The 26,427-nt window shown below is 32.8% G+C and overlaps 2 protein-coding genes, 2 long non-coding RNA genes and 1 pseudogene across 4 annotated transcripts; 3 read left to right on the top strand and 2 right to left on the bottom strand.

Moving 5' to 3' along the window:
- The first annotated feature begins 5,277 nt into the window (after positions 1–5,277).
- On the top strand, positions 5,278–5,886 carry LOC142527465 (uncharacterized). Its single transcript, XR_012815467.1, has 2 exons — positions 5,278–5,396; positions 5,723–5,886. It is a non-coding gene; the product is annotated as an uncharacterized LOC142527465 (long non-coding RNA).
- A 544-nt stretch (positions 5,887–6,430) lies between these two features.
- LOC142527464 (uncharacterized) lies at positions 6,431–7,752 on the bottom strand. The gene is made up of 2 exons (XR_012815466.1): positions 7,129–7,752; positions 6,431–6,609 (listed from the first exon to the last, which is right to left on the bottom strand). It is a non-coding gene; the product is annotated as an uncharacterized LOC142527464 (long non-coding RNA).
- A 1,011-nt stretch (positions 7,753–8,763) lies between these two features.
- Positions 8,764–13,472, bottom strand: LOC142525785 (DNA polymerase kappa-like; annotated as a pseudogene).
- Positions 13,473–14,565: 1,093 nt separating this feature from the next.
- LOC142525784 (uncharacterized) lies at positions 14,566–18,162 on the top strand. Its single transcript, XM_075630075.1, has 4 exons — positions 14,566–14,974; positions 15,065–16,282; positions 16,370–16,500; positions 16,580–18,162. The coding sequence occupies exons 1-2, from the start codon at positions 14,566–14,568 to the stop codon at positions 16,213–16,215; spliced, it is 1,560 nt and encodes a 519-aa protein (XP_075486190.1). The 3' UTR covers positions 16,216–16,282; positions 16,370–16,500; positions 16,580–18,162.
- On the top strand, positions 16,229–22,844 carry LOC142525783 (uncharacterized). Its single transcript, XM_075630074.1, has 10 exons — positions 16,229–16,282; positions 16,396–16,500; positions 16,580–16,655; positions 17,023–18,097; positions 20,686–20,698; positions 20,792–21,014; positions 21,124–21,287; positions 21,445–21,543; positions 21,634–22,413; positions 22,488–22,844. Exons 1-10 carry the CDS (start codon positions 16,229–16,231, stop codon positions 22,842–22,844), a joined length of 2,946 nt encoding a protein of 981 aa, XP_075486189.1.
- Positions 22,845–26,427: the final 3,583 nt, after the last annotated feature.

The following is a 26,427-nucleotide window of genomic DNA, read 5'->3' as shown; positions in this document are numbered from 1 at the left end:
TCGGTAGGATTGACCCGTCTCACAGATAAAGCTTCGTGATACCGTCTCACAAGAGACCTACTCCAAAATCACATAAAAATATGATGCCCTAGATCGTCAAATTTCATCTTTTAATACTAGTCGAAATTCCACAACATTTTCATTCCAAATGAAAAAAAGCATGATCTATTATTGTGATCCAAAATCTCCATCATCGAGGCTTCTAAGCATCCTATAATAAAACACATCAGATTTTCTATAGTAATTAATTACTACTCCATGTAATAATAGTATTTACATAATCTAAATTTATACAACACAACCTTGGAAAAGTTACAGTATGAATTTTGAATCAAATTTTGACTGAATCCGTTAAAGTTGTTATGTAATCCGTGTTCCTTTATAATATTTTTATGAGTATGATATCAAAGAATTTTTTAAATTTTTTACGTACACCTAAAATAAAAATAATATTTTACTTACCGTGACCACACATGTAATATTTTTCGCCTTCCTTTCGTATTATTCCAAATAATGTTGAGGTGAAGGTGTTATCATTCAAAATAATGTAAAATCAAATATACCACAACATAACTAAAATATAAAATCGAGATAAAGTGACACATCTTCTTTTCTTCCCTTTTGAATCCCAATGACTTGTCATACAAGAGTTTTTAACTTTCTTTGATTTAACAAAAAAAGGGATCACACATAAACATTCGATCCCTGTCATGACTATCTTCACCACCAACTATCTTGATGTGAATTCTTGTATGCATGAAAAGCAAACATGACTTGATGCAATCACGCTTTCAATTTAATAAACAAGAAAAAGAATTATTGTAGTTTTGTTCCGATCTTCGAAACAAGTAACACATGATATATACATCTAAACAATGTGGTTTAGTAACAAATAGCATAAAAAAATAATTGATTTCAAGGGAACATTCAAAAGAACTCATATTTGACAACGCTCACGAAGAACAATCGACAAACACCAAAAAGTACTAAACTTTGATTTGAAGAACATACAAAGATGTAAACAAATCGAAAGCTTTTGGATAGAAAGTATTCTTCAATATACCAATAAACTGAATAATAATGCTTACAACTTTGTTATATATAATAAAGGCAACAAATTATGTAAATCTCGCAAGTAGGGTTTTCTTCTTAAAATCCGAGTCGTGGCGCTGGTGTGCTATGAAATTGTGTTGTTGCGCGCATACTGCCGTTCGTGCATTCCTTGGGTAGACCCAGAAGAGCAGCCACACAATATTAGCGCGTTGGTACGCGCAGTAGCGTGCTGCTGTGTGTGCCCCGCTGCCTGACGTGCACATTACTTTTCCCTGGAACTTGGCTACAGGTTCATACTGCGCAGGTGCGCGCCAACTATTTTCTCCCACGTCATTTTGCAATCAAATGCTTGATAGTTCGATACAATCCCACTAAGTGCTTCCTTGAACTCCTTTAATCACTTGAATATCCTTGATGCTTCATCTTTAATCACCATCAAGATTGTATCTTCGAGATAACAAAGCTTCTTGAAATGCCTTCCAATTATTAGCATGTAATGCCCGAACAGATTCATGTCATACTCTCCTTCTTCAAGAAGATTTTTCCTCAAATCTTAGCCACCTACATTAAAATAAAAAAATTTAGCAACACAAAGAATTATATTAAGGCAAAAGCCCACAAGGCTAAACCCATCCCCATTTGTCTTGTCAGAAGATAGAAAGAAAATTAGATCCAAAGAGCCTTTCTTTACTACTTTAGGGGGTGGGGGTGAAGGCGGGGGAGTTTCACTACGGGAAAGTCATTTTCTTATCGAGAAGACAATATAATACCATTCTTATCTTGATCTAACCGCATGGAAATTTGGACACAAGTCAAGAAGTTATCAACATGCTCACATTTCAACTCTAGCTTGTAGATGCTATATTCCACCTGCTCCATGAACCATAAAAATCCAAATTCTATGGTTGCCTTCGTCACGTCTTCATCAATTACACCAGACGATAAATAACAAATAACACCAAATGATAATAATAAAATTTTATTAAGCATCACAAAAATTAATTTTATCCCTTTCTTAGATCTAGTTAACCCCACAACAAAATCCACAAAGGCGTACGACCTTTGCTCACTAGGAATAAGAAATAGTTAATGCAAGATATAAGAATCTAACCTAGATGTCGTTTTCTCATATGCAATGCGTGTTTCACTAACTCACTCAACATATCTCTTTATATGTAGTCATAATGAAATTCATGTACCTATCCATGATCTTTGCTACTTCATATTTACACACTAAACTATGGTCATATGTAAAAATGACACGTAGCTCATGCAATGAATGTAGAGAGAAAATTTTATTCTTCTTATCATATACTCATTATGATTATAAAAATTTTCATATTCAATCACGAACCTCTCAGAAGCATTACCAAACAAATATAAATCATGTAAGTATGACATGTCACATGTACTATCCATGCAATGCTTTGGCGTACACATCACATGAATTTAATTCTAATGCATACAGACATTGCTATAACTAAATCTCACCAATTTGAAAACTTGTGAGAAATCAATAATCATAATATTTACATACAATTTCTCACTACTTTCAATCTCATAAAATTTAGACACACGAGTTATAATTAATCCATATCTCCTAACTACCGCATTCACAACGCTTCCTCCAAAATCTTGGAAACAATATCTCATAAGATTATTGTAGTACCGAGCGCTTGCTGCTTTACCAAAACCTATAGCTGGTGGTAATGGTGTAACTCAAATCTTTTAAACTGCACAGCAGCTCAAACACCACGATTCGATCGTTCTACCAAGCATGAGCAATTATTGTACCCAACAATATCCCTCCCAATAATTGTACTCCTTGCAATCAATGAGAATCGAACCCATAACCTTGGCTCTGATACCAATTGTAGGACCGAGCACATGCCGCTTTACCAAAAATTATAGCTTGTGGTAATGGTACCACTCAAATCTTTTAAATCGCACAGCAGCCAAATACCACGGTTCGATCGCTCTACTAAACAGGGACAATTATTGCACCCAACAAATTTACAACAAGTTATACAAACATATAATGATCAAAGAAAATTATCATCCAGATCTATTTCTAAATCTACTTGTTCTTATATTTCTACTTTGGATTATATTGTGGATATTCCACAAACATCTAGAGTTTCCACTTCTCAAATAAAAGAAGACATAAGATCAGAATCTTCTAGAGAGGATCTTATTGAAAATTAATCATTAACAAAAATAACATTTTTCATGGTAATAAAAATGTTCAAAACATTTAAAAAACTGATATTATACCAAAAATGAGTTTTGTTTAACTTATGGATTAAAAAAATAGATTTTACAAAAGGATCTCGTGCTAGAGCGAAGTTCAATAATGAATTTTATAATTCTAAATAGGACATTTTCAGAAACATGTATTTTCAAAGTTTTTATGAAAAAAATGAATATATTATAGACAGTTTTTATGAATACTGCGAAAAAAAATGAATTAATACATTTTGTTCCCTGGTTTATCAAAGCCTTTGTTATAAATTATATCTCTGTCATCGAAAAAAGTTATAAATATTCTTCTAAACATATTCAAAAATTTATTTATTCGATACAATAATCCTTTCAAATAGAAAAAAAGATAAAATTTTAAAATTTGCTGTTTTTTCAAAAAACATTGAAAATGATATGTTACAAAATTACTATTAAACATATTAATCAAATAATTGAGAAAACAAATTATAATTATATTGTATAATTATAATATTTATTATTTTTATTATTCATATTGATTATAATAAATATTTATTTAATATAATAATTATTTGAATTACTTATTTAATAATTGGCGTGGACATTCGACATTGTTCAACAATCACACAATCGTTAAACAACAAATCTCGTAGTTTATAACTTTCCAAACCAGTTTATAACATAACCAAAGCATCGTCTTCATAATGAAAAATTTAAAACGTAATGTGGAAGAGTAAAACTAAGGTTAAAAAAATAACATCAGCGTACAGTTCTCTAATAAACTTGGCTTCATCACCAGCTTAGAACTGTTGATGTCCATCTTCTTCTATTTGTTTCTCATCTTTATCTGGGGAAAGAAGTAAGGATGAGTGTTTGAGAAAACACTCAGTAAGTATGGGTCATTCGAGCACTAATAATAACATATAACAGATTTTCAAAAGAGACATAGCCATTTTCATGGTTCATAGCATAACATATTGTGATTTACTGATATCAGTAACTAATTAATAATCTTCTAAGAAGACAAGACCATTACAATGATTATATCAAACCATATCAAGTTCATAACTTTGGAGTTCCATCTCATTTTTAGTTTAATATTCATAGTTCTAGTACTTAGCACTCAGACTCATCCACTTTCCATTATTTATTGATATCAGTCCATCATTTGTAACCTCTAAGGAGACAAGATCATACCAACAATTGTATCCTACCGTATCATAGCCACAACTTTGGAATTTCATCTTATTTTCAGTTTAATTTTCACAATGCCAAGACATAGTATATTTCAAATTAACATATATCAAAGGAAAAGCATGTTCGAATGAAACTTTTGTAAACGAACGGAGCATATATAAGCAAAATACTGAAATTTGCATGATTAAGATTTATTGAATTTTGAACCATGTGTGGAAGGTTCATGGTTCTCACAATAAGTATATTATTATAGTTTTAAAATTAATTTCCATGATACATATATTAAATGAGAGTAGATTTAAAATATGATAAATTAATAAAAATAATTTGGTTTTTAAAAACTATTCAAATAAGAGCTTTTCAAATAAGTTGAGATACCCTAAATTTTTTTAAAACAATTTATTTTGACCTTTTGTAAAAAATTTATAAAAACAAACTTTAGAGTAGTCACAAAATAACCATATCCCCTCGATCTAGAATAATACTAAATGATATTATAAAACATCCGGAAATTTAAAAAATAACTAGTGTTTTAAATTTTAATTGCCAAAACCTCTTATACAAATCTTCAAGATTTGGTACTAATTTATTCTTTTAGCACATTCGGAAATAATTTAAGTTAAAATAATATGTTTTTTAGGAATTAAAATATTATGTTTATTTATATGATTTCACATTCCTTTAGTTTCCATATCTATTGTACTCGTAATCAAGCGACGAGATTTTCCTCCGTAAACAACAACGCCAAACACGCACACACACACATATATATACACATTATGGCTAGACTCTTTGGCTCTATACCAAAAAAAATCTGCTTGTACAATACATTGATAATTAGAATCAGAAGTATTCATTTAACGATCTAATGGCAAACCTATTGGCATCTTGCTTGGTTTCAGTTATTTGCTTCATTTTAATTTCAGGTATCGACTTTTTATTTACTCTCGATCTTTCACTCGAAGTTGCTAAAAGAAATATGTAAAACTAAAACTAATCACTTATGAAGCACAAAGTATTTCAATTTCATCACAAAAATTTTTGCGAGACGGTCTCACGAGTCAATTTTGTGTGACAGATCTCCAATTTCAGTAATTTATGAAAAAATATTATTTTTATTATTGTAAATATGAGTATGATTGACATGTAAATATCTGAGTTTTATACGTAATCCTTTGATATTTTAGAGACATAAATGTGCAAAAAATAAGTGTTTTACTGATTTTTAAAATCGATTTCCTAATGTATGTAGGTTGTTGGGGTAAATGGGAGACTTGCCAAATGGATATACTATACTCGTGCGCTTCCTCGAGTCCGGGTTCGTGCGTAACTACATGTGCTAACGCTGTAGGTGGACTCGACCTTTTGATCGAGGCAGAATGCGTGAGGCGAGAAGGATCGAGCCGTGGAGCTAATGTATTTTATTGTGCTTGTTACTATTATTGTCGACAAGCTTTGTCGAGTGATATAGATACCCAGAAGTTGGTCATAACTGAAAAGAACAACTCTCGGGTCTAATTGCAATTTTAGCACCACACAGTTGCTTTAATTGTTGGTAAATTCTCAGACGAATTCTAATTTCATTAATGAGAAGTAATAGTTCAATTTATCTAAATGATAAATTTTACATGCATATAGTTTGAAAATAATGCTTAAATTTATAACCTTCTCTCCTTATCTATTTGAAAAATGACATTCTTTAATTAACAAAAAAACCATGATAAACCGTTGCAACCAACTATATAAACCATACAAAAACCTATATATAAGGAGAGAAAGTTATAAAAACCATACGAATCTTTATTAGTGAAACAGATCAACCATATCGATATTCACAATAAAAAATAATATTCTTAGCATAAAAAATAGTATTTTTTCATGGATAACCCAAATAAGAGATCCGTCTCACAAGTTTTTGTCATATATATATATATATATATATATAATATTAAAATGGTAATTCATGAACTAAATCTTTTTCTTGAATCTTATACACCATTTGATCATAAGTTGTCGAATATTTGCATCCATTCGAGTGCCAACTCCTCCCCAAACCAACATGTGACTCAAATCTTCAAGTGATTCACCCCTCACCTCGTACACTTTCTTGAAACCAAGCCTCGTGTAAAACTTCACAAGCTGCAATTTACCATCGAACACATTATCATCTTTAAGTACCAATACGCAGCTTCGAATTTGAGATCTTTTCTTTGCAATGCTCACAATTTCGACCCAAAGTTTATATTTTTTTGAAAGAATTCAAACAAGTTAGTTTAGTATCTCACGGTCCAAAATATTTGATTGAGCATAACAGAAGCAAGAAGGATGAATCATTGCTTAAATGAGAGAATAAAATTGAATTATTCACATGATCACTTGAAGGGTATTTTATTTATTCGAAACAAACTTTGATTTAAAAAAAATAGTTTTATTGTAAGACTGTCTCACGAATCTTTATTTTTGAAACGGGTTTCCTACCGATATTCACAATAAAAAATAATACTCTTAGCATAAAAATAAAATAATATTTTTTTATGAATGAACTAAATAAAATATATATCTCGTAAAAATACTACCCGTTAACAAAAATTTTTTTAAAAAATAAAAAATCATGAATTTTTTAGTTGGCTGGCAATTTTTGAGAGGTAAAAAGATAACCTTGGAGTGGTACAAATCGGTGTCATTGATAGCAAGCAATTCAGCTGTGCTGCAACCACACTCGTATCCATGTCTGATCGCAACTGCTCCGAGGAACAATCCGATCCCGAATATCGATTTCTCCATTCCAATTGTCTCCTTTCGAAGCTTCATGGAATCCAAATGCAGAATCTTCCCTCTAAACCAAACTCTAACCAACCCATCAGCCCTGCCCAGATCCCTGTTCGTCAGCAAACTCGTTGCTGTGATTCTGAAAAAGGGTCCAAATGTTTGCAGCTGAAGGTCGAGATTCTGCGCTCTTGATGCCTCAATGATTTCGGACATTGTTGGCAACTCAATCTCATGATTATTGGTGTTCCGATATCGGTTTTGGGTCTGCCTGGATTTGGTTCGGAATTGGGGTCGGCCTGGATTGCATTTTTGAATTGGAAATTGTGAGTTTTGGATTGAGATTAGGGTTTTTTGTGGAGGAAAAGGGGAAACGGGATGGTTCAGAGGATTTGTTATCCGCATGGATTGGATTTCACATGTTAGGATGGCAGCGGTACTTGCTTCTTGCAAAGTATTTATTAGTATCTTATTATGAAATAAATATCATAACAATTTATAAGTTAAATGTGAATTTATTATGTATTGAGGTGTGATATTTTAAATTATTTATTTTTTATTTAATTTTTTATACTTTTGTAATTATATTTTTATAATTAATTTTAGTTTTTTTTTAAATTACACAATTAAATGATTAATATCATTGTTAAATATGTGTATCTCATGAAAAAATTAATCACATGATTATAAAAATTTAATAATGATATTAATCGTTACGTTACATGTTTTTCAAAAAAAAAATGATGAGACATAATTAAAGACTATAATTAATTCAACAAAAAATATAAAACTAAAATATCACAATCTTATATGTATATGATGCCTAATTTGTATTTCAAGTCATAGATGAATGTTACCACGATATTGTTGGATTAATGTTTTCTAACCCGAAAAATAATATTTTTGGTCTTATAATTTACGTTTTTCACTTTTGTTTATGTTAAAAATATTATCTCGTTCCCTAGTCAAAGACTCAAAGACTTGGTTGGATGTAGATCTACTCTACGAGGAGCGGTACAAACATAAATCTGTATTTTTTGTCATATAACTTACATATTTTTTCATTTTTTGTCAAGTTAACGGTGTTTTTGCTTTTTTAGTCGTGTAACTTACATAATTTATTTTCTTTTTTAATCATTTAACTTGCATGGTTTTTTTTTTTTCATCTTTTTTCACCAGAGTCAGTCAAAAATTATTTATGAATCTCATGGAATTAATCAAAATATGTAACCTTAAATGCAATGGAGAATATCTGCAATAATAAAAATTTTTCTTATAATAAATATTCTTGATATACACAATAAAAAGTTAATTGTATCATACAATCTCAGAAATTTTGACTTGCCTTTACAAAGAACATATCAATTGGAATGTGTGTACCTTTCAAAGGACATGCTTTTGGACTTCTTTTTCTGTCGGCTGTGGATCACTTTATGGTCATCGTGGATGAGCCTGGAACAGATTCAAAAAAAATTATGAGGGGAAGTGAAATCACATGGTTCAGGAAAAAGCAATAAAATGGATTAACTACCTCTTCCTAGGCTTGGGAATCCTCAGAACATTGCTCGACTCTTCTTCTTGCAGCCTTTCGGCAAGGTGGAAGTCAAAATGTTCTTGTCTTTCATCGGTCAAGCAAGGGGGTAGTTCGATACCGCATATGGAGCACATGTAATCGTTCAACCAAAGAAAAGGCTCTTTGTCGTGTAAAGACACCGGTTCATCATCCTTGCAGCCGATTATTCTTCCGTCTTTCAAGGCCGCTTTCCTCGTACTGCATAGAAGAAGAACTTCTTTCAGCACAGGATGGAACCATCTTTATTGCATCATTCTCTGTACTGTGGTCATCAACCTAATTAACAAGAAAGACTCAGAAAAGTTTTGATTGGACTAAAAAAAAGTAGATCAGGTAAGAGGCAACTTGTTTAACTTGGGTAAAGTTTCAATGCCAAAAACAACCAAAACTAGTTAACTTACATGGTGTCTTGAACAATCAATCTGCAGATCAGAACTTTCCCAGGCTTCCGCCACGACCTGGCCCTTCCTGGAGTCAGTATGGCCGAGATTTTTTACTTTCTGGGAGTTTACTAAATCCGTAGATTCAAATGTCCAATGTGTATCATCAGAGAAACTGGTTTCTCTGCCTATGGATGAAGTATCATCCTTGAGATTGAATTCCGAAAGCTTTTGATCTGTTAGACCTCTTCCCATAGTATCATCTGTAACGATGAAAGTAGAAAGTGTTTTTTGTTTAGGGTCTACTGCAAAACCTTTGCTGTATTCACTGAAGTGTGACATCCGTAGTCCTGAAAGAAGGCGGAAGATTTCAAAGTTCAATGCATCACTTTAGAACAGTACCGTGGATCGAAATTTGTATAATGGATGCACAAAAAGGAGTGTCTTACCCATCAGTCGGAGAGATACTGGGAGTTCAGCCTTAAGCGTCATTGCATGCTTCAGAATATCCTCACTTGAGAAAATGTACCGTGGCATGTGTGGATACAAAGAAAAACAGTTCGTATTTTTGGATACAAGGAAAAACCTTTGCTGTCTTCACTGAAGGATACAAGGAAAAACAGTTCGTATTTTTGGTTCACGTCATAAGGCAGGATGATGTCATAACTCATAAGTATGGCATGTGTGGGGATGTACAAACTGATGGGTGAATTAGTTTTAGTTAATTGGTCAAATATTTCGTGCTGAGCTGTTTGACCTTTCAAAGGACATGTTAACACAGAAACTTTATCGTTGAACGAAATTTGGAGCAGACACTGAACTTACAGAAAAAGTACATTCAGAGACAATCTCTAGAAAGAGAGTTCATTCACCCAAAATTTCAGTGGTGCATCAAACAATACCTCAAAACACGAAGGTTTCAACTTCAATGTCAATGTTTTTCCGCACAGGCCTTCTTTCTTCAAGTCGGTAGAAAGATTTTCGGCAAGATCAACTGCAAATCGGAATATTATGGATTAATTTGAGAATGCACAAACATCAAGAAAACAGCAAATAAAAAGTTTGTGCGCCATTCACAAGAGATACCACCCAGCACAAGAAGCAATTACTTAAAGGCCTTCGTCCATTAAACTCATTTTAAAATGAATGTTCTTATTCGAATAATTAAATCTTACAAAACATCCATTTAACACCATAAAAGTTTCAAAATGGAACTCTGGATGGATCAAACTGGCATATCTAAAACTTGATGCTGAACAGTAAACCAATAAAGCCATGAAGCCTAGTGATAGAGGTGTAAACAAACCGAATTGTGTCAAATATTAGTAAAAATTTAAGTCTCGAGTTAAGCATATTCAAGTTCGAGCTCGATTCGAAGATCGAAAATTTTATTTTTTTTGGCTTGAGTTCGGGTCGAAATGTTCGAACATATTCGCGAACTGTTCGAACTATTTACCAGACATTGAAGTTCGAAAGCTCGAAAAGTCTGAAATGATCGAAATGTATATATATTTAATATATAATTATATTAATAAAATATTAAAACTCTCGAACTATCAAACAAAATAATTTTGGTTCGAGTTTGGCTCGAAAAAACAAGTTCGAGTTTGGTTCGAGTTCTATAAGTTCAAATACGAACCAAATATTTATCGAGTCGGCTCGATTCGTTTACAACGCTATCTAGTGACCACGAAAAAGTAACTGGGCAAGAAGCGTATAGTGATTCCCCAAAAAATACCCAATCATCACCGAAGGCTGGGTTGAAATTGTGAGGTAAGTTTTTTTTATGAAGTTGTTACTATAGTAAGGTAATACCGAAACTAAAATTGTGGTTCTAGTAAGAAGCTGCCGTTGAACTATTTTAAAGAAAATTAAATGAATTATCATGCAATTGAGAATAAGAAAGAAGGGATGGGTCTTATGAGTTATGACACTGAGGTAAATAAGGCAAGACGTGTTAATCCAATTACCCAATTTCTGGTAAACTGAAGTCTCGTCTTTGGTGCACGAAAATGTTCTCTCGGTGCTCATACTTTTTCTGTGGGTCACTTCAGGTGTATCTGTCCTTCCAAGCCCCAGGCCTACAGACAAGAAAAAATCTACAACATCGAGGAAAAACATTCAGTACATATGAAGTAGGAAACTCACATCAGTCTACTCAAGCAATTAGAATCTGACAGTTTTCAGTGCCAGATAATTAGAATCTACAGAGCTTTCGGGCTACGACCAAAAAAAAATCCAATCACATCAGAATGAGTAGGAAGAGATTATAACTTCTATCCACAAACCTGCCGATGAGCGAGAAAATAGTGCAAAGATTAAACTACTCTTCTGCAGCATCTCCGCACAGGTTGTAATTCCAAGCACATCCTTCAAAATAATTTCAGTGACCTTACCAATGCCCCCAATCTACACAAGAAATTCTTCGAATTCAGAATACTTTTTTGTGAATTTGAAATAGAACCTGCGCATTTAAAAAAAACATAAAAACCACCCCCTCAAAAAATTTTAACAGGCATGTAAAAGTACCTTCCTTATTGGTAGCGAAGATATAAAAGTCATGACAGCCATACAGTCGTTTGGCAACAAAAACTGTCCATTCGGTTTATTTATATCAGAACAAACCTGTTTAAGAAAAAGAGTGAGATTTTTAACATTGGAGCGACGCTCAAATACAGAATAGAAATCAAATTTTAAGTTAGATAACATAAAAAGTCTTCCGCATAAATCATGCAAAACCTTAGCAAGTAAGCGATTTGGTGCCACCCCAGCACTGCATGTGAGTCCAGTCTCACTTTAAACACTTTCTCTGAGCTCTTCTGCCACCTTGAGGATGAATAAACATCATGAATTAATTATACAAGTATCAGAACCATGATTGATAGAAAAGAAAAAATGTCAATGCAGAGTAACAGATAAATATTGGATCACACGGTAGTTCAGTTTTCAAACGTACTTGTCCACCAGTTAATCCCCTCTCGCTGCAGAAGTTTGTTATATCTAGGTAGGCCTCATCTAAACTTGAAGAAAAGAAGTTGGGATCGTAATTGTGGAAACTAAAAAGAAATAAAGAGTGTCAGGAAAATCAGAGAAAAAAACATTAGTGGTTGCGCATCAAACAGTTCACAGGGGAAAAAACGAAGAAGCTAACCTTTTCTGGTCAAATCACTACAGTGAGTGTAAAGTGGGTTGGAAGAAAAATGAGTTCTGGACACAACTTCCTGGGAATAAATCCAGGCATTGCAGCTCTAACCCCATATTTCCTCGCCTGAAAAGAAAATATTTGAGCCTCATCAAAGTTAAGCAACAAAAAGTACTCGGGATTTCTAATCAAATGTGAACCCAGATAAATTACAGGCTTAGCTGAGATAAAAAAAAAAAAGCATTCACAATCAACCGATAAACTCAAAATTGGCTGTTCCGACCTCATAATTAGCAGTTGAGATCATAGATAAACTACCAACAGCCATTGGCTTGCCATTCAGAGAAGGATTGCTCAGTGTTTCAACAGCTACGTAAAAAGCATTCATGTCAACATGTAGCCAAATCCTAGACAAATCACGCGTGGCCTCTAAATCTACCAACCTTTTATCAGCAATCTGTATAAGATATATAAATGTCAAGTAAAGATAACATGTTCCCGACAGGACAACTTAATCCCTTCACAATTGAAGGAAATATGGTCAGCATAACTAAACATAATAAATCATATAAGGAGCGTGCAAAATGACAAAACATATCAAGTTCGAAATCAACCAACTGAACAAATCACTTATTTCAGTTTTGCTTCATTTTCGGTAAGGATGGACCACACCTTCTGGTAATTGGCTATATCCGAGGCAGTGAGCTTCGCAAGCCGCACCCGCATATTCTCGATTTTCTGCTTCATGTAAGCTTCCTTTCTTTCCTCATTTTCGAAATATTTGGACCCTTTGCTCATCTCATACACTATTCTCTGCACTTTTTCCTTATCCACCCCTTCCATCCCGATATCAAATCTAATCCCCCAATATTTAGTCGAGTGGCCAATTAATCTTCATGAAAAAAATATTCCGAATTGCGTGTGTACATAATTAGCACCAATCCCTGGACTTGATAAAAAAAAATACCTGCTTTCGCGTTGGTGTAAAAGTGTGATAGGAGGGTTGCCATGGACGAGCGATATCGTTACTTGAAATTGAATCTTCCCCATTCTCCATCAGTACGTAATTTTTCAGTTAGGGCTTTGCGAATGTTAAGACAAGCAAACACTGATTGAAATTAGGGATTGAGGAACACGCCGCCAAAAATCAAATTACAAATATATATATATATATATATTCTATTTTATTATAAAGTTGAATTTTATTATAAAGTTGAGGGACACTTAACAAGGACACCAACTTTTTTTTCCCAACTTTACGTACTAATATTACACTTTTGTTTATTATTTTTTTAAAAAAAATTCAATACGCATTTTAAAAAAAAAATTCAAATATCAATTTAATCCTTCATAATTTGGCAAATTTCGCTTTATCCCATCGACATGGTTCACCGGAGCGGCCGGGTCTTAGCCGGAACGGTCGTTCTGGAACGGGAACGGCCCCTAGCGCGTCAAAGTTCCAGTACAAAACGTTGAGTGTAGTGTCACGCCGTTTTGTGTCGTGAAATCGGCGATATCTCGGCCGGAACAGAACGGCCGGTGCGAATGGAACGGTTCGGCTGTTCAAAATGAATTTGGATGAGCTTATGGATGAAGAAGACTTGGACGCACAGAAGAAATTTGAAAACTAATGAGTTGGCCTGTGGGGACAAGACTAGTAAAAGTGAAAACAATGGACCGAGAGTGCCGAGGGTAAGAAAAGAGGAGTAAAAAAAGAGTGTCAGACAACCTGCAAAAGAATCAATAATTTGTATCAATAATTTCAAGTCTATCTTTCTATTTCATATTAAGAAATCGTAAAAATCATCTCTCTGTTTAAAAACACCTCTTGTTGCTGCGTTTCTCCTTTGTACACAAATATTTGTAATCTGGATTCGGAAGCTTTTATTTGGATTTGGAAGCTAATTATCGACAAAGTTTAACTAAGGTGATATTTATTTTGAAGTATTTACGTTAATAATACTAATGTTATATATGTTCCACTAATAAATGTAGTTGATTATGATTAAAAAAAAAAGAAATTTTGTTAATTAATGTATTGTGGCCTTGTCGTATACTTAGTTAATTATGTATAATTCACTTAGTTAATCATTAGTTTTATTAAAAAGTATTTAAATTTACGTTGATAAATTATCTGTAAAATTATAGAATAAATATTTTTGGTTGATATTGTCAATTTAGAGAGTGAAAAAATGAAGTGGGTTGTGAATTTGTAAATTTAAGTCTTTTGTAGAATGGCTCCAAAACCCGATATTGGTTGGGAGTTCGGTGATATGGTAGGTGATAATCGAAAGACGGTAAAATGCAAATTTTGTGAAAAAGTTGTAACCGGAGGAGTTACGAGATTAAAAGAGCATATTGCACACGTTACTGGAAATGTCGAAACATGTTATAATGCTCCCAAGGAAATATCTTTGATGTTACGAAAACATCTCCAAGATTCGAAGGCAAAACGAAATTTATTGAAAAAGAAAAAAGAAAAAGTATTAGAATCAATACAACAAAGTATACATGGATTGGAAAGTGATAGTAGCAGTGAAGATGCTTCAGAAGATATTGAAACTCGAGAATTGCGAAAAGTCATGAAGGAAAACCGTAAAACAAGCGTTTTTGAGGAGGAAATGCGTAACCGACACGGTCTAGGTAAACAATATATAAACAATATTATTAATTCGTGTGTACATACATTATTAATTTATTTCGCATGTCTAATCTTAAATTTTATAATTGTAGGATTTCCTGGTGCTAGTTCATCTTTTGGCCTAAATCCTGGTTTAAAAAGAGATATGCCTCGCAGCTTTAGTGTAAAAGATGGATCTCAATTACCATCAAAAGGGATTGACTCATTTATGTTTCCCTCAAAACGTAAGAGTATAAAAAATTGGTTTGCTGTTGAAAAAGTCAAAGAAGTTGGGAAAGCTGTTTCAAAATGGTTTATATACAATGCTATTCCATTCAATGCAGCAGATAGTGGACCATATTATCAATCCATGATTAATACCATTGCAGAGGCTGGAACTGGAATAAAAGGTCCCTCAGGACGCCAAATTGGTGGGGTTTATTTACAAGATGAGGTGGATGAGATAAATAATTATCTGAATACATTAAAATCTAAATGGCCCAAGTACGGGTGTACAGTTATGTGTGATGGTTGGAGCACGCGCAACAAGCATCCGATCATCAATTTTATGATTTATTGTGATCGTAATATGATATTTCATAGTTCAGTTGATTGCTCCAACAAAACAAAGACAGCTGATTTCATTTTATCTCTATTGAATAAAGTGATTGACGAGATTGGAGAAGAAAATGTTGTGCAAGTTGTTACTGATAGTGAAGGTGCAAATAAGGCTGCAGGTGCAAAATTGATGATGGAAAGACCACATTTGTTTTGGTCTCCTTGTGCAGCACATTGTCTTGACCTCATTTTGGAAGATGGTGGTAAGATGGAAAAGGTAAAAAAGTGTATTGAAAAAGCCAAACAAATCACAAGTTTCATATACAACAGTGATAAACTTGTGAATTTGATGAAAACATTTACCAATGACCGTGAATTGCTAAGACCAGGAATAACCCGCTTTGCTACAGAATTCATTTATATTGAAAGTCTTGTTCGGCATACTTCAGATTTGAAGAGATTGTGCACTTCTGCGGAGTGGGAAGAAATCAATAATACCAGCAGAAGAAGAAAAATAGCCGAAAAAACTGTTAATATTATCATGGATGCAAGATTTTGGAAGAGAGCTCGTGATGTTTGTGCTGCAATGGAACCACTTGTAAAAGTTTTGAAACTTGTTGATCAAGACAAAAAGCCAACAATGTCAATTATCTATGAAGCAATGGATCGGGCAAAATTGGCAATAAAAGAAAATACTAAAGATTGACAATCATATTGGGATGTCATCGATAATCGTTGGTACAATCAATTACACCAACATTTGCATGCTGCAGGTAACAATATAACTTATTTAAAGCATATAATCAAAGTCATTTATATATTTGTCATTCTAATCTGTGATTATGTAAATGTTATTTCAGCATATTTTTTAAATACATTACTTCAGTATTCTGGAACTTGTGTTTATACTGATGAGGTCAAACGAGGATTAAAGGTTGTAATAAAGAGACTTGAACCAGACTTAAGTGCGCAAGCTTCGGCGATGAGTGAGGTAGAATTTTTTTTCTTATTTTTCCTACTATATATTTGAAATATAAACCATAATGATTTTTTCTTATTCTTTCTTGTAGATTAAATTATTCACTGATCAGACAGGTGAATTTGGATCACCACTCGCAAAAATGGCTGTGAAAAAATCTCTCCCAGGTTTAGTATTTTTCAAAAGAATTTATAATTTACAAAATGTATATAAAATTATTTTTTTTGTATCAACTGAATGGTGGAATGACTATGGTGACGATGCTCCACACCTTAGAAAAATTGCAATCAAAATTCTAAGCCAAACATGCTCATCTTCGGAATGCGAGAGAAATTGGAGTACATGGTCTCTTGTACACACAAAGCTTCGTAATCGTTTGGCTGTAGAGAAGCTGCACAAATTAGTTTATGTTCATTACAACATGCGGCTCATGGTACGAAATTTGACATGTAGAAAAGAAGAAGATGACTATTACAGTACGATAGACCTCAATCACATTTTTCATGATGATGATATCTTAAGCGAGTGGATAAGGGATAATGAACCTGCCGGTGTTACAAGATGACGATTTGGCATGGCTAGATGAAGGAATTCAAGAATTACATTCCGATGTACACAACACAACTACTAACGGTCAGAGTCGTGCAAAAAAGAATAAAAATGTTCAGAAGTCAACAAAATCAAAAGAAATAAGAATTCTATCTAGAGATGATGGAGAAGATAGTGAAGATAGTGATGATTCAGATGATGGAAATGATCAACAAGGACTTGGAAAGCATCATAGATCACAAGATACAACACATGATCAAAGTCGTCACGATGACCATCATATCGAAGGTATGACATGGGCAGAAGGTGATGAAAATTATTATGCAACACAAGATACTGATCATGGTTATCGCCCTGGGATTGAGGAACAACGTCGCTTCTTGGCAAGTTTGTCAGAATTCTCTAGTGCTAGTGATAAAGAACATTCAGCTGGATCTTCTCGACCATATATGGGTGTCGAAGAACATATAAGATGCCTCGGATTGGGGGAAAACCGGAAAATTCAAATGAGAGATAATTATGGATCGATGAGTTATAATTTGGACTCTCAACATGTTGGGTATGATCCGATTGGAAATCAATCATCTGGATATGGATATTATGGTAATTATAGTGCTAGACATGATTCTTTTGATACATCAGCATCCGATACAAGTGGAATTAGACATCGTGGATTTGATTATGGATCGTCTCATTATATCGGTGATAGATACAATGAATCTGAGAGTTATTTTCATGGTGCTCGCAATAGATTTCCTAATCATTCATCATCTATAAGGAGCGGTTTTGGACGTCGTGGTCCTGAGTATGGATCTTCGAGTACGGCTGCTAGTTCTAGTGGATATCGTGGATTCGGGTATTACAGTCGACGTGACGAAACACTTTTACAGAGTCATTCATCTCATTCCAATGACCACTCATGCACCCAGTCAAATCAATATCCCTATGGACAACTTGGTGATAATTTATATCGATATCCACATGTTAGAAATCAATTTGATCAACTGGATACTCAGGGAGAAAATATTGATGATTTAGCTCCTCCCCGTCACTCCTCATGGTATTAGCTCTGGTAAGGTGTAATTTTTACGATATATTTTTTAATGTGCTAGTATTGTAAAATAATTTGTATTGAAGTATTAATTTTTAATGATTTTATATATTTTAATATAATGTAATTTATATATTTCTACAAAATTGATATAGGTCGTTTTTACGTGTTTTATTGCATTAGTTTAGTGTATGTTTTCATCATTATTGTATGTGTTTTATGCATATTATGTCATTTTAGTATTAGCATTTGCATTTGATCAGAGCTCACTTCAATTCTAAAATTTGCAGGTAAAATACGCAACAAGCCTTAATTGACTATATTATTTTAGTTGAACTTTTTTGTGAAAGTTTTGCTCGATCACAAATTTTACTAACATTTTGAATTAATTTTTTTTGTAAGTCCGCGCCGCGACCGTTCCGTGACGAAATATTGGAACTGGAACGGTGGTCGCCGCGACGAGTTCCGCGACAGTTCCGACGAACCATGCCCATCGATAATGATATAAAAGACTGTACACATGCATCGCGTGCAGAATAACTAGTATATATGATATTTGAATAGGTGTGTTGTGAGACGGTCTTACGAATATTTATCTGTGAGACGGGTCAACTCCACCGATATTCACAATAAAAAGTAATACTCTTAACAAAAACAGTAATAATTTTTTATGGATGACCCAAATAAAATATTCGTCTCACAAAATACGATTCGTGAGACCGTCTCACACAAATTTTTACCATGATATTTTATCCACCAACTATCACATCTACTCTAAGACGCCATAAATTTAAAAAACCAACTTTAGGCAAACTATTATAAATAATTTAAATCTTTTAAAATTCATCAATCGAAAATCACATATAGACCATAATAAATAATTTTTTTTTTCAAAAATCATCAAATGTATTCATTTCATTATAAATAATTTTAAAAAAATTAATCAACTATACATAAATCATTATAAATAATATAATTCTTTCGAAACTAATTAATCATACATAAACCATTTCAAATAATATAAATTTTTTCAATATATATAAACCATTAGAAATAATATAATAAAAATAATACATAAATAATTATAAAATATTATAAAATTTTCAAAATTCATCTACCATATATAAGCATTATAAACAATATATTAAAATTTAATTTCTTTTATAATAAAGTGACGGGCCAACCCAGCCTACCTAAACCCGCAACCCAAACGTGCTATCTTATTTAAAATAAAACAAAAAAAATATTATTATATATCACGCCACATGGTAAATTAATATTTTTTTCCAAATTTTAACTTAGAAACAAATTAATAATAATTTTTTCCAAAAGAAAATATTCTCAATGCTGACTTTGCTGCGTACAAAATGCTCACACGCAAAGATATAATTTATAAATTATAATGTATAGATTTCTAATATGTATATATATGCCATTAAGAATAAATAATATGAAATTAATATATAATCTATTGTTCGATGTTCAATTAATAATAAAAAAATTGAAATTAATCGATAGGAAAAGTATCGAAGAAAGCGAATATATACGTGGATATAATTTATAATTCCAAAACAGCAGTCAGATTGATTAAAGAAGTAAAATATAAAGGTAAAAACTTATGTGAGACGGTCTCACGAGTTGTATTTTGTGAGACAGACCTCTTATTTGGGTCATCCATGAAAAAGTGTTAATTTAATTCTATGCTAAGAGTATTATTTTTATTATGATATCGATAGGGTTGATTCGTCTCACATATAAATATTTGTGAGATCGTCTCACAAAAGACATTCTCAAATATAAGTAAATTTAAAAAAAAAAAAAACATTACCACCTAAAACAAATCAGGCAGCAGTAAAATTTAAATAAATTCGTAGAATCTTTAATTTTTTATTAACTAATTTGACTCAATACTTACCTCCTATTAATTAGGAAATTCGATTAATTTTTGATAAATCCAATTTAAATATCACGTATTTATATATAGATGGAAAATGAATTATCTTATGCTTTAAGTACCCATAATTAAGTTAAATTTCCAAATTAATTTTGGAAAATCAACGGGACAGATTTTAGCAATTAATTTTTCAATTAATAACTAATCACTATAAATATTGTATGTCATTGTTTCCCCCAAAAAAAAGCCAGTTAAGTTCTTATATATCCATGGCAAGATTCTTGAAATATTGTTTGTTCTTCTTTCTTGTTCTTGGTCTCGAGCATGGTAATATGGCGATTCTATTATTCTTTATGTTATAGTGATGATTAGGTCTCTCATGAGACGGTCTCACGTATCAACTCGATCCACATAGGATCAAGTCGGGTTAGAGATTCGTCTCAAAAATTGATTCGTGAGACAATGATCTCATAACAATTTTTGTCTTTATCAAAGTTGTTATATATAATGATATATAGTTCAACTTTATTTTTAAACTAATCTATTGCGATAATTGATTGTGAGAGATTTGGTATATTTGAGATACAAAATTTACATGTTTCTCAAAAAAATATTCATTTAAATTATGATTATATTGGTAAAAACAATCACTACTTTTGTAATATATAGGTTTAAAAATCCATGCAGTGCCTTATGATTACAGCTTCACGAATGAGGTACAAAAACTCGATCATTTGATTTTCAAGAAGGGAAATCTGAATATTATATTTATATTTAAGTTTTTCTATTGCAATTATATTAATTTATAGTGTTTGGAAAATCCTCTTGGACCTCAATATGGTGGAGGGATAGTGACGAATCCCGAGATAAATCGAGGATTGGAGGGGTGGACACGATTTGGAGAGTCGAAAATTGAGCACCAAGAATCCAAAGATGGCAACAAATACATCGTTGCGTCGAATAGAAGTCAGCCATTTCATAGCTTCTCGCAGATATTTCATTTAGAAAAAGACAAACTTTACACATTTTCAGGTTTTCATATTTCAATAATTTATGAAATTTGATATAAAAAAAAACATATGTATAAGAATATATATATATAATTCTTTATCGGGGCCTGATTGCTTGTTGGGTTTTGTAGCATGGCTGCAAGTAAGCCATGGAGAAGCGCACATAGCCGCCATGTTCAAAACAGATGATAGCTATGAGACTGCTGGTTGGGTTATTGCACGCAAGGGGTGTTGGTCCATGCTCAAGGGTGGTTTGCTCGTCAATGCTTCCGGCCCTGCCGAGCTCTACTTTCAGGTTGTTCTCCTGATCTTCACTTCTACATCATGTTCTTGGCTATTTCCTATGGATATAGAAATAATTTGTTTGCATGATCTACTGTACTGCCATAAAAATCTCAGTTTTAGCATAAGATTTTGACCATCTCTCCTCCATTGCTTCCTCAAATTTTCAGAGCGATAATGCGGAAGTAGATATATTGGCAGATAGTATCTCGCTCCAGCCATTTACGCATGAAGAATGGAAATCTCACCAAGATCAAAGCGTCGAGAAGGTGGGGGAACTAGCTATCCTATAACATCGAATTTTTCTTTCAAAGACTTCCACAGTAATTGATGTAAGAGTATTATATATACATTCGCAGATGCGCAAGAAATCGGTGAAATTCCAAGTTTTGGATCAACATGGCCAACCCGTTTCAAATGCCACAGTTTTCATCAAACAGAACGGATCGAGATTCCCAGTGGGGTGCGCCATAAACCAAAACATTCTCCAATACCCCGCGTACCAAAACTGGTTCACGGAGAGATTCAAATACAGCGTGTTCGAAAACGAGATGAAATGGTACTCAACCGAGCGATCCCGCGGAGTCGAAGACTATTCGATCGCAGATTCCATGCTTCGATTCACCCAATCCCACGGAGTCACGGTTCGTGGACACAACGTCTTCTGGGACAACCCATCTTACCAGCCTGGGTGGGTCGGAGGACTTTCGCCCAATGACTTTCGGGCAGCTTCGGACAGGAGGATAAAGTCCGTGGTGGGAAGGTATAGGGGGCAACTTATTCATTGGGACGTTGTGAACGAGAACTTGCACTATTCGTTCTTTGAGAGTAAGCTTGGCGGAAGTGCATCAACCAACTTTTACCAGCAGGCGAACCTTATTGACTCGAGGGCCACGCCATTCTTGAACGAGTACAACACGATTGAGGAGAGTCGAGATCTATCGTCCTCGCCGCCAAAGTATCTGCAGAAGATCTCGGAGTTGCGGCGGCAGGGGTATAATGGCCCTTTAGGGATCGGGCTTCAGGGCCATTTCGGGAATGCCAATTTGCCTTATTTGAGGTCTTCGCTCGATCAGCTCGCTTCCGCTAGATTGCCCATCTGGATCACTGAATTGGACGTCAAGTCAGGGCCGAACCAGGTAAATGTAGTATACAATCTAGCAAATCCCACCATTAATGATTCTAACAAGATAATCACTCATTGTTTGAACAGGCAAGTTGCTTGGATCAAGTTCTAAGGGAAATTCACGCGCATGCCTCAGTACAAGGCATAATGATTTGGTCAGCATGGAGTCCTGGCGGATGCTACGCCATGTGTTTAACAGACAACAGCTTCAAGAATTTACCCACCGGCGATGTCGTCGACAGGTTCTTGCAGACATTGACTCTAGCAGACGGTGTTCAAGAAACCACGGACGCTAATGGCGTGTTTGAAACATCGTTGTTCCACGGCGAATATGAAGCGGAAATCAGCCATCCCCGGGGAGTAAAAAGCCACAAGTTCAGTGTGGTGCCAAACGCGGAACGGAAAGAAGAGGAAGGTGGATTGGTGTATAAGATTAGAGTGTGAGAGATCGAAGGGTGTTTTGCACTCCATATTGTGTTTCAACTCATTTTTGTATGCCTGAGGTTCGGTTTAAAATTAATAATTATTTTTTTATTAATTAATATATAACATTTGATGTTTAATTATTCTCTTTAATTTTAGTTAATTTATATCTTGATTTTGATACAACTAAAAATTCTTGCACACAATTTTTTTCATTCACTTAAATGAAAATACACACACACTTAAATTGTGTGTTTGCGTGTGCGATTGATACATAGTTTTAGATGTTTATCTACACATATATAGAATAACTATAATAAATTAAATATATTAAAATTTTATAAAATCACCCTAATTACAAATATTTTAACATATTTATTATTTATTTTCAGGTACAAATAATTGTCTTGTTTATGTTTTTGTTTGACGTCAAAAACAAAATTGATATATTTTTTATACAAAAATTTATTTAAAATGAATGAAATTATTTTAAGTTTGATTATTTATTAATATTAAAAATTATTGTTATGTTTTTTTAAAAAATATTAATTATTTAAATAAACATGTTGAATTGAATAATTGAAGTTTAATTGCAATACATTTAGTGCTAACTTATTTATTGTCTTTCCTAAAATCAATATGTAAAAAATATTATATTGAGAGAGATACATATTTGAAATAAATAAAAAATTATTCATGTTCAATTATTAGTTCAAAAAAATTTAAAAAAATAACAATAATAAATTACAAAACTCATAGGGTTATATAAAAAAAAATTACATATATCAATAAAAATCAAGCAAAATATCTATAAAATTCTGTGAAAATCTTTAAAAATCTGTGAGATCTGTAAAAGTAAGTAGAAATCTATCAACTCCATAAAAAAAATATCTTATTTAAAAAATCAGCAAATCTCTGCAACAAATCATATAAAATTTGTCATAACGGATTGAAAAAAAAAAACCTCATAACTATTATAAAGATTTATTTATAATATGTTATGTTTTAGGGGGAAAAAAAAACTCCTACAAAAATAACCAAATAAGTTCAAATATTCAATTATTAGTCCCAAAAAAAAATTCCTATAGAATTATGAAATAATTTTTTATAATTAAACTCTCGTAGTAAATTTTGAAATTGATGATTTAAATGACATGAATATTAGATTTTTAAACTTTTATTTATTGCTTTTTAGTTTAAATATTTCATTAGAATTTTTCAAATGCTATGCATAATGTTTTTTATGTTTGTTAATTGTTTTTTATGACTTTATATATGACACAAAATAATATTCTGCAACAATAATTGTAACGCCTGATCAAAGATTTATAGGAACCATGTAGACCGCTGATAAATATTTAATTATTTAAATCAAGGATTTAAGTTTTGATCAATTTTCGATAAATTTATGTGAAGTTTTCAAGTAATTGGTACTGTAGTCAATATTTCGGAGGAAAACGATCGAACAAGGTAAAAGTTTTTTTTTTTATATTTTTTGAGGAGTGAATTTTTTAAAAATCAACCATTAGGAGTGAGGAAAAGAAATTTAAATGCTTGAATTTATTACCTAAAGAATAAGTTGCTAAAAATTTAAATGTTAATTGACGTAGCACTTTTTAAATTAAAGTTGGGAACTTTAAAAGTAGTAGCACATTTATTATTGGGTTAACACTTTTCACGTTAATAATTTTCAAAAATTAGAGAGGAAGGGGGGCTAGGTTTTTCATAGAAGGCCGAATTTTTGTGCAAAATTTGAAGGATTCTCAGTGTCTGTGGTGTTTTTTCATCGTCGGAATCATCTCTAAACCATCTACGATAAATAGTTAAGTGATATTTTTTTGACGTTTCGATGAAATCGTATTAAGTTTTAAAGTTTTGATGAGATTTATAAATTTTAAAGGTGTTATGTTTTGAGAAGATATGTGATAGTTATCCATTATGATTATGAGGATTTTTTATATTTATGCGAAAGGATTATGCGAAACTTTCAAGACAAGCAAATTTCAAAACATGTTCATGAGTCGTGTGTGCGTGTTCGTACTATGTGCATGTTGTGATGTGTGTGTGCGTGTCATGCTGTGGATGAGCGCGCGTACTATGTGTGTGAGTGGCTCCCAATTTTTAAACAAAATGGATTGACTGGGTGATGGATATGTTGTTAGAATTTTTCAAAATTCAACATATTTGTAAACATGATAAACAATATATGAAAGTGGATCGAATGTTACCTCTGGCCATCGAATAATTTGTAAATTTTTTGTTTTCCTTCGATTGAAGTCTTCTAAGCACTCCAACACTCTCTGTAGATGATGTATTTTGTTCTTTATGAGGTGTGTGCTTAGGAACCTAAATCATCGATATTTATAGGCCTCTCATACTATGAATGAGTTATTATGAGAGCCTTATTGTCAAAGAAGAGGCGCATGCGCATATCAATTTTCTAGAGTTGAGGTGATGCAGTACCGTTTGTCAAAAAATGTAGGATATGACGTTCGCCATTTCTTACACGTCTTTCCTTCTTTTTATAGATATGGGTCATTTTTCTTACATTATCCCACTTGACACGTATATCTCATTTACCATATGAGAAAATAAAATATATGAATCATGGCGATAAGTCATTTTAAAACGAGTATTATCTTCCATGTATTACAATGCATTATGTATCTCAAATTTGTATAACTTAATGAATAAACCTTATGTTTATTCGATGTCCAATTTTACTGATATTTCTAGAATCAATGAATGTTTGCACAACAAATATGAGAAAATATCACATCATAGTTTCATTTCCAAATTTTTAATTGAAATGGCGTCTTAAGGACAAACTTAGTTGGAACTCGATTTAATATATACACAGCTGTCTTAAGAGTTTCAGTCCACAAGGATTTAGGAAGTTTTGGAGTTACTAAATATGCTCGTCATCATGTCTAATAATGTTCGGTTTCTCCTCTTAGCTACGTCATTTTGGTCCGAAGAATCAGGCATAGTATATTGGGCAACAATCCCATGTTCCTGGAGAAATTTCGCAAACATACTAGGTGTCTGTTCATTCTCAGTGTATCTACATTCTTCACCTCTATCAATTCTCACGATCTTAATCTATTTTCCACATTGCTTCTCCACTTCAGCCTTAAAAACCTTAAAGGCTGCTTCAAGTGCTTCATTTTTGTTATAAAGCATGTACATATACATGTATCGTGAGTAATCATCAATGAAATAGATGAATGTATTTCGGACTTTTCATGTCCATATCTGGACAACATAATTAATAGATAATAAGTACTCGAAATGCTCAAAATTTATTTAATTAATAGATAATTATATTATATTAATAAAATACTAAAATTTGCGAACTATTTAACAAAATAATTTGAACTCGAGTTCGGGCTCGAAAAAATTCGCACACGTTCGAGTTTAACTCGAATTCGATAGGCTCGAATACACATCAAATTTTTTCAAGTGAACTTGAAAATTCGCGAAACAACTCGATTCGTTTACACCACCCATGAAATTTGAGCTCAAATCTCATTTGTGTGGGTTAAGATAGAATTACCCCATCCCATTGTATCAAAAAGAATTCATAGCCCGTGGTTTTTTCAAA

This window comes from Primulina tabacum, chromosome 15 (assembly GCF_025594145.1).
Source record: "Primulina tabacum isolate GXHZ01 chromosome 15, ASM2559414v2, whole genome shotgun sequence".
In the NCBI taxonomy this organism is placed as follows: domain Eukaryota; kingdom Viridiplantae; phylum Streptophyta; class Magnoliopsida; order Lamiales; family Gesneriaceae; genus Primulina; species Primulina tabacum.
This window is presented reverse-complemented; position numbering and strand designations above follow the sequence as displayed.

What these genes read in the sequence shown, in the direction of transcription:
- LOC142525783 (XM_075630074.1), top strand. Translation starts at nt 16,229, where the DNA reads ATGTCATCGATAATCGTTGGTACAATCAATTACACCAACATTTGCATG. An exon ending in CAAACTTTACACATTTTCAG is followed by an intron (nt 21,015 to 21,123) that starts GTTTTCATATTT and finishes TGGGTTTTGTAG; the next exon opens with CATGGCTGCAAGTAAGCCAT. An exon ending in TCAAGTCAGGGCCGAACCAG is followed by an intron (nt 22,414 to 22,487) that starts GTAAATGTAGTA and finishes TTGTTTGAACAG; the next exon opens with GCAAGTTGCTTGGATCAAGT.
- LOC142525784 (XM_075630075.1), top strand. Translation starts at nt 14,566, where the DNA reads ATGGCTCCAAAACCCGATATTGGTTGGGAGTTCGGTGATATGGTAGGT. An exon ending in GCGTAACCGACACGGTCTAG is followed by an intron (nt 14,975 to 15,064) that starts GTAAACAATATA and finishes TTATAATTGTAG; the next exon opens with GATTTCCTGGTGCTAGTTCA.